General features: G+C 56.4%; 1 protein-coding gene across 2 annotated transcripts in view; it reads right to left on the bottom strand.

Annotated features, from left to right (window-relative positions):
- The window catches only part of DNAH9 (dynein axonemal heavy chain 9), a 251994-nt gene that overhangs the window by 228477 nt on the left and 11294 nt on the right, over window positions 1-12223 (bottom strand). The window contains exons 6-10 of one of the 2 annotated variants that reach the window (XM_075903450.1): window positions 11907-12118; window positions 9837-10070; window positions 7991-8158; window positions 6329-6445; window positions 5055-5205 (exon numbers count right to left, since the gene is read on the bottom strand). In XM_075903450.1, coding sequence (XP_075759565.1) covers window positions 5055-5205; window positions 6329-6445; window positions 7991-8158; window positions 9837-10070; window positions 11907-12118 — 882 coding nt within the window. Of the gene's footprint in view, window positions 1-5054; window positions 5206-6328; window positions 6446-7990; window positions 8239-9836; window positions 10071-11906; window positions 12119-12223 lie in introns of those variants that run through there. The other variant, XM_075903451.1, reaches the window with a different exon arrangement.

The raw sequence follows: 12223 nt of genomic DNA, 5'->3' as shown, positions 1-12223 counted from the left end.
CGGGAATCACGGTACAATCCTGGCGCAAAGGCAGGTTCAACCTCCTACCCGATGGGGGACCCAGCCAAGGTCCGATTCCATCTCTTTGCTCTGCCCTGTGAGTCACGATGCCTTTGGGAACAACGCCTCAGCCAAGTCGGCAGATCCTGGCAGAGCTGGCCGCTTGCATTGCCAGAGGCCACTGCATGGTGCGATTGTGGGACACGCTCTCTGCGCCGAGAGGGGCTGCCTGCAGCACTAAGCACTCGGGAGAGCTGTGCCCAGTCAGGACGCCAGAGGGGCTGTGCTGTTGCTGGGAGTCATGGGCGCCAAGCCAGAGCCGCCCAGAGCCAAGAACGCTCACACCTCTACTTGCAAAGCAAACCCAGGAGTGACGTGCTGGCCTCACGGACGTCACGAGAGTTTTGCTGTTTACCACATACAGGCCTGGATCTCGCCCGCAGATTTACCTAGGGCCAAACAAACCTGCATTGCCTGAGCCTGACAAGAAGCTTAGGGAGACTGATTCCATCTTTGCAGTCATCACGCGAGGAGGGGCACGGACAGAGCTGGAACACGCCGCGCTTCGCATAGCGCAGCTTCCAATGTCTTCACTAGGGTCGAGCTAGTTAAGCCACAAGGATTCCAGCCACAGAGCATTAGAAGCGGAATAAAGCAGAAAGTAACGGCAGCACCAACATGGCGCAGCCCACACGGACACCAGCTGGGCTGCGGTCCCTGTCTGGGAGCAGCCCACATGCAGACGGGGTCCTGGGTCAGTTTCAGCCGCTGAGTGACAGAGCCGGATTCCTCAGCTGGGGCTCACACGTTCAAGTCCTGAGGTCCAGGTTCATTCCCTACGGGTGGCATGACCCATGCACCATTCCAGTACCTGCTCTCGGATTCTGATCCACCGACAGGCACCGGTTTTTCCGTCCCAGGTCAGAGCTCACGGCCTGAGTAAGTCCATCGCTCAAGGACTTTCTGCTAGTGGTTTCAGGGAAACGCTGGACCTCCCTCCAGAAAGCGGACAACTCTCGGCTCAGACACGCGGGTCCATTCCCGAGCATGCGGCATCAGGAGAAACTCCTTCCTCTCGCAGGCTAGTCGGGTGTAACACTCACCCCAAGCTCCATGACAAGCAGAGTGGCTCCAAAGCAGGATTTTCAACAGAACAGGGAGACTTTTTAAAATTATTCCATTTTTATTTCAATTAGATTTTTATGTATATGTTGCTACTTCTTCAATGTCTTCCCACTTGGTAGGCCTTGGCTGATTAGGTGACGATTCCCAAAGCTACTCAAAACATTTCCACCTAAACCTTTCGGCAATTGAAAGTGACTTTTTGCCAAAACATTTTTGCTTCCATCAAAAATGTCCCCAGTTGTACACACATCCAAGAACCAAGGAGAATCATTCGAAAGAACTGGATGTATTAATAGGAAAGCTACCGTATTGTCTAACTGGTGTCACAGAGACTGGGTTGGAAAGGTCCATCAGGTGCTCTTTAATGACCTGAATATCAAAACCAAATCCCACACAAAATGGAAACAATGGGGGGTAATTGCTAAGGAGGAGACCATCCGAACAGCATGAGCAGGCAGGAAAAGTAAGAAAGGCAAAGACACAAAGCGAGTTATACCAAATGCAATAAGATGATGTTCTTTAAATACATTAGGAGCAAAAGAAAATGAAAGGAGAGTGTAGGTCTGCTACGTAGCAGGGAGGAGAGCTAGTAACAGAAGACGTCTAGACTGTTTAATGCCTATTTTGCCTCGCTGTCTGCACTGGAGAGTTGAATGGTGACCAGACACCCGACACAATCGGAATCCACCGCAGGAGGGGCCCCACCGTCGCTCCAGGCAGCAGGAGGCAAGCGAGTTTCTATGGGCTCGGACCCGCCTGTGAGCCTCGCTCTGCTTGGAGGGCGGAAGCACCCACCCCAGGACAGCACAGTGACCAGCCCTGCTCTGCTGCACATGGGACTCGGACAGGGAGGGGAACTGCATCACAAACCCTGTCGCCCCGAGACCACTGGCCAGCTCCCGCACACACAGGGGTTACCAAAGCAGCGGCGGGAAGACTCGGGAGCCTGCAGACCAGCCAAGCCCCAAAGGGGCGACCCAAATACTCCGAGGAGCCTGGGCAGCCGCAGGTACGGCCACTCGCAGCTCCCATTGGCCGCGGATCACCATTCCCAGCCAATGGAGGCTGCGGGAAGCAGCGGGGACTGGGACATCACTTCCGCAGCTCCCATTGGCCAGGATAAGCATCCCGCAGCCAATGGGAGCTGCAAGTGGCTGGTAGCACGCCAGGGGCTAATCTTGGTGAACCACATCCAGGCCCCGCCCCCCAGCTAGTGAGATACCACAAGGGTCTGGCCTGGGTCCAGCAATGTTCAATAATTGCATTCATGCCATGGCTAATGGAGTGGGGAGTCGGGTATAAAATCTGCAGAGGACACTTAGCTAGGAGGGGCTGTCAATTCTTTGGGTGATTAAAATTCAAAACCACCTTGACAAACTGGAGAATGAGTCTGAAATCGATGAGATGAAATTCAATACAGCTAAGTGCAAAGTATTTCATTTGGGAAGGAAAAATCAAATGCCCAACTACAGAATGGAGACCAGCTGGCTAACACGGCAGCAAAAGCTCTGCAGAGTGGATCACAAACTGAATCCGAGCCAACGCCAAAAAGGCTAAACCCGTTGTGGTGTATTAGCCCAAGTGTCGTATGCAGGGCGAGGAGTAAGTGGGCCCTCTCCAGGTGCGGGGGAGGCCCCGCTGGGATGCCATGTCTCGCTCGGGCCTCCACCCTCTGGGACAACGATGAGAAACCCGCCCTCCGAGGGGGCTTAAACCCGCTGCCTGCCTTTCGGAACGTGAGCTCCAGGACGAGCCGCTCACGCCCATTCTGCTCTAGGTGCGCGCTCGCCCACGTGCAGTTGGCAGAAGCTTTTGCCTTCGAGTGTCCGTAGCGTTGACACTCGTGTCTTTGTTGTGGCTGCTACCAGCCCTCCACCCGCTCTGTTCCTCCTGGCCAGCAACCCTGCCAGAGGGGCAGCGGGTGGGTAATGGAACAGACCTGAGCACGTCTCAAAGGGCACAGTTAGGAATGGGAGGTTCCCATGCTTTCCCCTGCGAGTGCTCGCTCATGTCCACTCCGTTCCAGGGGCCCCACAAGCAGCGTTCTCGGAGGCCAGGGTTCTATGGCTTGCAGCAACTGCTCTGCCGAAGCCAGCACGGTCCCAGGCCTTCTGAGTAAGCACAGCATGAGGCCAGCGTATGGACAGACGGCCAAGTGGCAGCCCCGTGGATCGCCTGACTCGGAGCTTGTGCTGCCGAAGAGGCCTGCGCTCTGGTTCCAGGGGCGGCCAGGATCACCCCAGAAGGCCTTTGCCTACTCCAAGTAGCAGTGGATCCAAGCCACAGTTCTCTGAGCAGGCACTGAACCTTTCGTCCTCTCGGCCCCCACAGCGAACAGCTGGGTTGATTCACAGCAGGGCTTGCTCCGCTGCGCCTCCACCTCTGCACAGGGCACCCCACTGTCAGCGCCTTACCGGAGCGGCGCACTGCCGGCTTTCGCCAGGTCCGTGTCCTCTGAAGGCAGGAGAAGCGGCAACAGACTCAGTCTACAGCAAGGGAGACTTGGGCTGAACATTAGGAAAAACTTTCCCACTCCCAGGGGAGTTCAGCTCCAGAATGGGCTTCCCAGAGTCCCCGTCACTGGCGCTTTTTAAGAGCAGGCTGGACAAACACCTGGCAGAAGCCGTCTCGGGTGACTTTGTTCTGCCTCAGCACAAGGGCCTGGATGCGATGACTTCTCAAGAGCCCTCCTAGCCCCACATTTCTATGGCTTTTTAGTTATGGGGTTTTCATACATTTCCAATATTTAGCAGGGATATTTAGAGTTTCCTAACTGTTAGCAGAACGTCAGCTTGTACACGCGGCCTTTTTCCACCAACACGTTTAATCTCTTTGTACTTTACAGTTTTGGTTGAACACAGAATATTCCGGCAATGTATCAGGTAAGGGAAAGAGAAACTGGTTTTAATTTCTGAGTTTTATATTTGGCTAAAGTGCTGATCTCACTTCTACATCAGGTGGCTTAAATTACTTGCTGGGGGGGGGTCCAGTCATTCCCCCAGAACTCATACCAATCGCTGCTCACAGATTAGACTTTCTAGCAAAGACTCTGTAGCTCATAAGATTATTAAGCACAGCTCTACACATGAATTTGGTATCATTATAAGGGAATTGAAGAGTTATTTAAAATATGTATTTTGAATTATTTAGTAGTAACATTTGAGTAACTATGAGATTAAGTACATTTATCACAGTAAGAATAACTTATGTTCAAAGTGCTCATGCTTAAGAGGAAAAGGGAATGGCAGGTGGGGAAAAATCATATTCGGTAAGAATCTGTAGAAAACTAATGTTAATATTTTGTTCTTTGTCTATAGCAATGTGCAAAATGCTCTAAGGTAGTGAATCTGAAAGAAATTACAGTAAACCCTGTGTTATGTGGCACGCTCGGGGATTAAGGCGTTCTGGTTATCTAAAAACTCTGGTTATCTGAGGGACCCATCAACCTAGGAAAACCCAATGGACAAAAATAGTAAAACTCAAGTTTTTAATACTGGTAGGTTTGTAGCGTGAGGCAGTTGGTCTCATTTCTATTTTGAGTTAAAGATGATTAGTACTTCTTAAATAAAAAATTGTTAAGCCAGTCATGGTAAACCAAGCCAGGCCTGTGCACCTGAAGATGTGACAGTTTTGTGGCTGGGGGCAATGCCAGTTAAAGTTTTCTGGTTAACAGAGTGCCGGATAACAAAGGTTTCACTGTAGTTTAAAACCCTGTATTCATAATTTTCATTAAAAGTGCCGCGGGCGCACACATGCATTATAATCTAGCACCTCACTAGCAAAGATTTTCAAATTAGTTTGTAGATTTGTAAAACTGATTACAAGATTTTTTAAAATCAGATTTATATCTTGACTACAATCAGCTCAAAGCATCTTGATTGTTCTGCTCTTGGTTTTGCACAAACAATTCTGCAGTTACTAGCACAGACCTAGCTCCCTCTCCTCCTGAGCATGCCGCGAGTAGATCAATTTCGCATCATCCAGCTCTCTGTCAAACATGGAGATAAGCCGGGGGTACTTGTCGGCAGCACTGGCCGCGATCACTGGCCGCTCTAGAAGGCTCCCAAACATGTCCAGCAACTAGGGAGAGGAACAGACAGAGAAGAGAAGAGACGAAATCACAGTCCCACTTCTCCAGCAGCCCCTAGTTCAGGGGGTGGGCAAAATCCGGCCCGCCACAGCGCAGCAGGCCCCTGCCCGCCGAGGCTGCACACGCAGCTCAGAGCAGCCGGCCGCTGGGGCAACCGTGAGTCTGCACAGCACATCCCTTGGGTGGAGGGGTTCCTGTGCACTGCCCCGTCCCCGCCCCCATCCTCACCGCGCCCATTGGCCGGGGCAGTGCAGGCGGGCACACGCAGCACGCAGGGACCTGCTGCCTCCCGCAGGCTGTGCCATGCAGAGACGTGAACGCTGGACCCAGCAGTGTGGGCAGCAGCAGTGGCCAGGGAGCCTGGCGAGGGTGCCGCTGGGCCGCTGCCTGGGAGCTGCCTCCTTCCTTTCTACCACAGCTGCTGGTCTCCCACTGGTCGCTGGCAGTGCCAGTCCCTGAAGGCACCTCCTGTTTCCTCTCCTCTGAAATGAGGCGCCTGGACACCAAGGCCCAGTCTACACTAAAAGGGAAGGTTGAAGCCGGATACACAACTCCAGCTATATTCACGACCTTGATTCCTGTTTCCCCTTCGCCTCCGCAGCAGGAGGCCAATGGCACCAAACACTCCTGTCAGCTTCCTTTACTCCTTGCACAAGCAGGAGTACCAGCCACCGCTGCGGTGCCCTCTGAGTTTGATTTAGAGAGTCTTAACTAGACTTGCTAAATCGAACTCCGGAAGAGCGATTGTGGCAGCATCAATCGTCCGTTTAGTGAAGACGTGGCCCAAGACAAGCGGCTGCAAGCAGGCAGGAGAGCTAGCCAGCTCTTCGTGCACTGCAAGTGCTCTGCGGACTGACACTAGGCTGCAACACCGGAACCCCTGCTCTGTGGGCTTGTGCAGTGCACCCGTCTGGGCATCCAGGGTGTCACTTCATTAACCCTTCACAAGCAAAGCAACAAGCAGAAAACTAAGGGTGCGTCTCAGCGGGAGACGTGCTTTGCGTTCAGAAAAGCAGCCTGCGTGTCGGAGCACAGCAACGGGACAGGCAGCTTGTTTGGGGGAGGACCGGCAACCCACACCAAAGCGCTTCCCATCTCGGACAAGAAGCAGACCTTGAAGGCATGCTCCAAGCCAGCCGCATCTTCCAACGCCTGCCCAAAAATCGTCCCCAGCCTTCTGTCCAGATCCTCCGCTTTCCGCTTGAAGGCAGAGGCCTCCCGCTCGAATGCCTAAGGAACAGAGCACAGCAGGCTGTGAGCGCCCAGTGGGTCCCGCGCACCATGAGCAGGAAGGGCAGAGCCTCCTCTGACTCCACTACAGTGTCCCCACTTTACCCCAGCTAAGGGCGTGGCCCGGAGTGCCGTCCAGCCCCTCTGTCCCATAAACACACGACTAGACGGTTCCCTCTTCACTCGCTCGGGGCACCCGGCACTGGCCGCTGTGGGCACACAGGACACTGGCGACGTGGACCTTTGCTCTGACCCCGGGTGGACCTTCCCGCGTGCTCTCATTTCAGTGCTGCAGACTGCTTGCGGGGTACTGCAAGTCACTTCTCTAGGTCAGGAAGCCTGCAGCTACAGGGCACGCACCAAGCTCTTGTGGCGTGGATCACAGCACTGAGGCTGTTCCATTACCTTTCCACCATTCTGCGCTTGCTGCTTTTAATGAGCACTTTGAGGTTTGAGGGGAGAGAAGTCGGTTGGTTTAATTACGATAAAATCATTTTGAACCACACAAAGAATGGCCGGGACTTGGCAAACAGGCCCGTCAGACTGCAGGCTGCTTAGCCTGGACACACCGTCCCAGCCTGCGCCAGCACGGTCCTGGGATTCGGGGTCTCGGTTTTCTCTAGACTCCCCTACAGCTCTGGCCCACGGCTGTGCAGGCTGCCAAGGGGCCAAAGGAGATTCACTGGCAGATGTCAGCAAGTCCCACAGGAGGCAGGGGAGAGAAGGACCCGAAGCCGGCCTCTTCCAGAGGCAGATTTCTGACCCTGTCTCTTCTGGTCCTCGGACGGTCAGGAACAGCACCCGTGTGACAGCTGAGCTCACCAGGGAAGGCCTGAGAGCAAGCCCAGTATTGCCAACACCACAGACTGCAGATGGCAAGACCCGGCCAGTGGCTGGAGGGGAGTCCTTCTATTGCCTCCCTCTTACTAACACTCAGGGAAGGGAAAGGCTATTTCACCCTATCTGCAACTCACCGTTAGATCTCGAGGTGAACGATGGTTATTTTGGCACCATAAATAACCATGAGCAGCAGAGCCCTCAGCAAATGGCATTCCCGCACTTGCTTTCTTACTGAAAAGTCGACCGTGGGCTCCAGTGTTTGGTGCCCGTGGTAGAACATCTCCAGATAAACCATAAAGCTGAAGCCTGCCCTGGCTCTTCCAGGCTGGCCTCTCCTGCACAGCATGTCCAAGCAAGTACTGACTGGAGCCTTAGGAATCTGGCTGATCTGTGAGCACTACGACCCATGTGCTAGAGCCATTATCTGGAGAGGTTCTGGGTTACTCGTTGTACATGTGTGACAAGACACCGCGTAACGAACCTCTGGGGAGCCGATTGGCCAGTCAGCCTTCCCATGCAACCTGTCAGCTGCCAAAAGCACCTTTCAGTCGGTGGGTGAAAATCAGGAAGTGATGCACTGACGGAGGAAGAGGCTGGAAACAAAGCTACAGAACTGCACGTGGATTCGGGTTTGATCTAGAAAGAGCATGCTTCTTGGGAAGCATTAGCACACTGCTACTCCTCCGGGAGCCCAGAACCACCTACCACGTTGCTTGTGTCGAGACAGTCGTCGCTTCGGTCCGACAGTACTTTGTACACCTCCTGGAACTCTTCATACATGCCCAGAACCTGCTGGCTCAGCGCCTTCCCTCTTATCCCACCAAACTCTAGCTTCTCCAGCTTCAGGATGTCCAAGGCCGTTGCTAGGAGATCCTTCAGAGCCATTCACATGGGAACAAGGTGTTAACAAGCACGGATGACAGCCGCTCTCACAACAAGGAGGCGCATTCACTCTGTGAAACCAGGGGGACAGGTACATGACACTGTGCAGGGCTTAGTGCCTGCTGGAGGCTGCCATATGGCTGGTGTGGCACACCCACGGTCAGCACCTCACCTGGGCCCTATAACTCATGGGCTGCTTTTGTCTTCTCCTGTTCCAGCCCTGCTGCTACAGCTGGGACTGTCCAGCCAGAAAACAAGCCAGCAGCAGCCAGGAGATGCAAATCACATCGAAAAATCCGTTTTCTTTCTAGCTGTCACCTTCCTAGCATCTACTCAACAAGTGAATGGTGCACCAGGTTCTCACCACAGATACGGGCCAGAATTACTTCACTGTTCCTAGTGCTCTCATTATGAATTGCAGTTACTAACATGTTTATGTATGTTTGTCTCATTAGAATGACCAGGATCACTGGGTTTACTGCATAGCAGCATTTTGCTGAAAAGCTTCAGAATAGACGGTAATGACTGCGGAGTTTCTGCTGTTAATTAAATGGGGTGCATAAAAAATGCAGTGAGCTGCAATCAATAGTGCTTTGTATTCAGTTGCAGTACAGCCCTTGAGAGACAGTGAGAAGAAAATGTTCTCATTTAAAGCTGTCCCTTTGCTAAAATGAGGTAACGGCCAGCCCGCTGCATTTCCTGCGCCTGGCGACTGGGGGATGGGCAGCGCCGCCAGCCCGCTGCATTTCCTGCGCCTGGCGACTGGGGGATGGGCAGCGCCGCCAGCCCGCTGCATTTCCTGCGCCTGGCGACTGGGGGATGGGCAGCACCGCCAGCCCGCTGCATTTCCTGCGCCTGGCGACTGGGGGATGACAGCACCGCCAGCCCGCTGCATTTCCTGCGCCTGGCGACCGGGGGATGGGCAGCACCGCCAGCCCACTGCATTTCCTGCGTCTGGCAACCAGGGGATGGGCAGCACTGCCAGCCCGCTGCATTTCCTGCGTCTGGCGACTGGGGGATGGGCAGCGCCGCCAGCCCACTGCATTTCCTGCATCTGGTGACTGAGGGATGGGCAGCACCGCCAGCCCGCTGAATTTCCTGCGTCTGGTGACCGGGGGATGGGCAGCGCCGCCAGCCCACTGCATTTCCTGCATCTGGTGACTGAGGGATGGGCAGCGCCGCCAGCCCACTGCATTTCCTGCGTCTGGTGACCGGGGGATGGGCAGCGCCGCTAGCCCGCTGCATTTCCTGCGTCTGGTGACTGGGGGATGGGCAGCACCACCATGCAAAAAGAGAATCCCAGGAAAGTTTCGTAACGTACACACGTGTCTCCCAGAGAGACATCTGCCCAGATGCTAGCACAATGGCCCTAGCCCTGCCCCGCTGCAGCCTGCAGGCCCTATCACCGCACAGGTAAAGGCAGCGCCGGCCTGGCAGAGTCGAGAGCCAGGTGGCAGCCCTGCTGCTGAGCTGCAGCCAGAGCCCCAGGACGGGGCTTGTGCAGAGGGATTTCGGGCCCCGGGCGCGTGCCACGCAGCCCAGGAAGCACCACGCATCCCCCACTGGGGGCTCTGCTTCCTGTGAGCAAGGAAAAACCAAGGCCAGCCCGGAAAGAGGGGCCCAGGTGTGAATTCAGCACCTTTCACCACATTTCAGACCAAACACTCACCTCCACCATCTCCAGCCTTCTCAGGAAGCCGTCCAGCCGCGCAAACACCAGGAGGGACGGGAAGTCCCATTGCTTCACTGCCTGGCCTGGTCTAGAGTAGGAGTGGAGATCGTCCCGACGCGCCTCAAACGTCTCTTTGAAGTGACTGAGGGTGCCAAGCGCCTCGCGCACTTTGCCCAGACTTTCCTCTGCTTCCCCCTTCAGAATGTCCTCGGGGTTCAGGTAACTCCGGGCCTACGGGGACAGAGCCTGAACTGACGAGTTGCTGCCCCAAGGCACCGGCTGGGTTCTTGGGCTGGCTGCGCTTAACTGTCTCTCTCAAGCTAAACAAGGTCGTAAGACACCCTCACACACGGACGCGGAAGGAGGGGAGATGACGAGCCTCCTGTCCAAAGCTTTCCTGAGCTAATCTATGGATCCGGGGACACTTCTCACAGCTCCTGCCGCGATGACCCAGAGACCTGAACTCCAGCTGCACGACTGGCCCAGCGCCCCGGCCAGGCCCAGCAGGAGAGCTAGCCGGCTGTGCCGGGTGGAGCTCTGACACCCAACCTCCCACTTGGCTTCAGGAACTGGCAGGAAATGGGGAGGAAAGGCAAACCCAAGCTAGCAGCTGACTGCTGGAGGGTCCTTGCCCCTCAGGAGACAAAGCTGCTGCGGCCTCCCGGATCCCCCAGGTAAGGGCGGCAGACCCGAGGAGCAGAGGGAAGAGGCAAGCATTCCTGGGGACTGCCTGTGGGGTCTGCGGTGCCCTGAGCTTGGGAATCCACACACCCCTGCCCGCTCCGCGGCCACGTGGGACCCCCAGAGAGAGGCTTCCCCGGGCCACGCGCGGACATGGCACCACCTCTTACGGGAGGCTTGGAGCCGTGGGTGCTCTGGGCGCACAGGGGGCAGACGAGTCTGAATGCAGCGGAAGGACAGGCGGAAGGACAGGCGGAAGGACAGGCGGAATTCAGGGCAACAGCCACACGGCTGAGCCGCTTGCTGGTGCAAAGCGACAGTGCTGCTGCGCTGGCGTCCTCCGGACCGGGGTGGGCACAGGGCCCTGCCGCTCCCCCACCCCCAGGCCAATTAGGATTGGGGGCGGGGGGAGTGCGTGAAGTTTCCTCCGCTCTGCCCCCACCCTGGGAGCAGCGCGTGGCTCTTAGAAGCACCACGTGCTCCTGGCAGGGCGGGAGGAGGCTCCGGGCGCTCCCCTGCTCCCAGGCCCTGGTTGGTCTGTGGGGGGGAGCATGGGAAGTCCCCTCCCACACCAGGCACACGGGCACCTAGAGGAAGCCGGGGGGGGGGGCAAAGGCGCTCCCCCATTCCCAGACCATTCATTGTCTGGGGATGGGGAACCTGGAAGTATCCTGGCCCCGCCCCTTCCACTTGAGGCCCCGCCCCTTCCAATATGGCCTGGGGCCACTTCCAAAATTTCTGAAGTGGCCCCTGGCAAAAAATGGCCCTCCCGCCCACCCCCGCTCTAGACTGCGCTAAGCGAGTGGGACGTCGGCAGGCACCGGGCGCCGCAGTCAGGCGGGAACTAAACAAGGAGCCTCTAGCGCTGGAGCTAAACTCCACACAGCCCAGCTACGGCTGCCGGGCAGACTCTAGTCTCTCTCCGAGTCGGGGTGGGGACGCTAAGGCCCGGGGGTCAGGGCATCCCCCAGCACTAGGGAGCCCACCCTGGTACTCCAGCCCCCGCCCGCTGCCTCCCTCCAGCCCTGGACACCCGACTGGTTTTTCTGTGAGTCAGCAGCCCAGAGAAGGTTCCTCGCGCCTGCTCTAAGTGGCCTCAGTGCCACTCGAAGGGACAGTCCCACCCCCGGCGTGTGGGTCACACACTCGAGCTCTTGCACAGGAGCATGGGGCACAGTGGCTTGCGATGGCTTTCATGGGTGGAGGTGCAGGCCACGGAGACCACATGGCTTGTGGGCCTGGCAGCGCGTCGCGTTTCAGCTGACAGAAATCCCAGAGAAGGCCAGTGGAAGAGGGGACAGCTGTGACCTCCCGGGGCCCTGACCCCTCCCCTGCCCGTGGGGCCGAGGGGGGTCAGGGCTGGCTGACAGCGCCCAGGCCACCTACTTGTTGGATGAGAAGGTTGCCAAGTTCCTGGAGCAGCACGATGATCCGGGCAGGGGTGTTGTAGTAGCTGGACGTGGCCCAGATTAAACAAACCACGTGGAGCAAGGGGCTGATCAGCGGCTTCACCTTGCTAAACGCCACGTGCTCCACGTCCTCCACGTGGCGCTGGAGAGGGGCCAGGTGCAGGTTAATGTCCCGGGCCTCAGTCAAAGCTGCGGGAAAAGCAGCAGCAGGAGAGGTGAGGTCTGTCCCTCCCCGGCTGTGTCACACAGCGATTGCCTGGCCTGGGATTATCTCAGCCCCCTGCACATCAACAG

The sequence above is a fragment of the Pelodiscus sinensis genome, chromosome 20 (genome assembly GCF_049634645.1).
Source record: "Pelodiscus sinensis isolate JC-2024 chromosome 20, ASM4963464v1, whole genome shotgun sequence".
NCBI lineage: Eukaryota > Metazoa > Chordata > Testudines > Trionychidae > Pelodiscus > Pelodiscus sinensis.
This window is presented reverse-complemented; position numbering and strand designations above follow the sequence as displayed.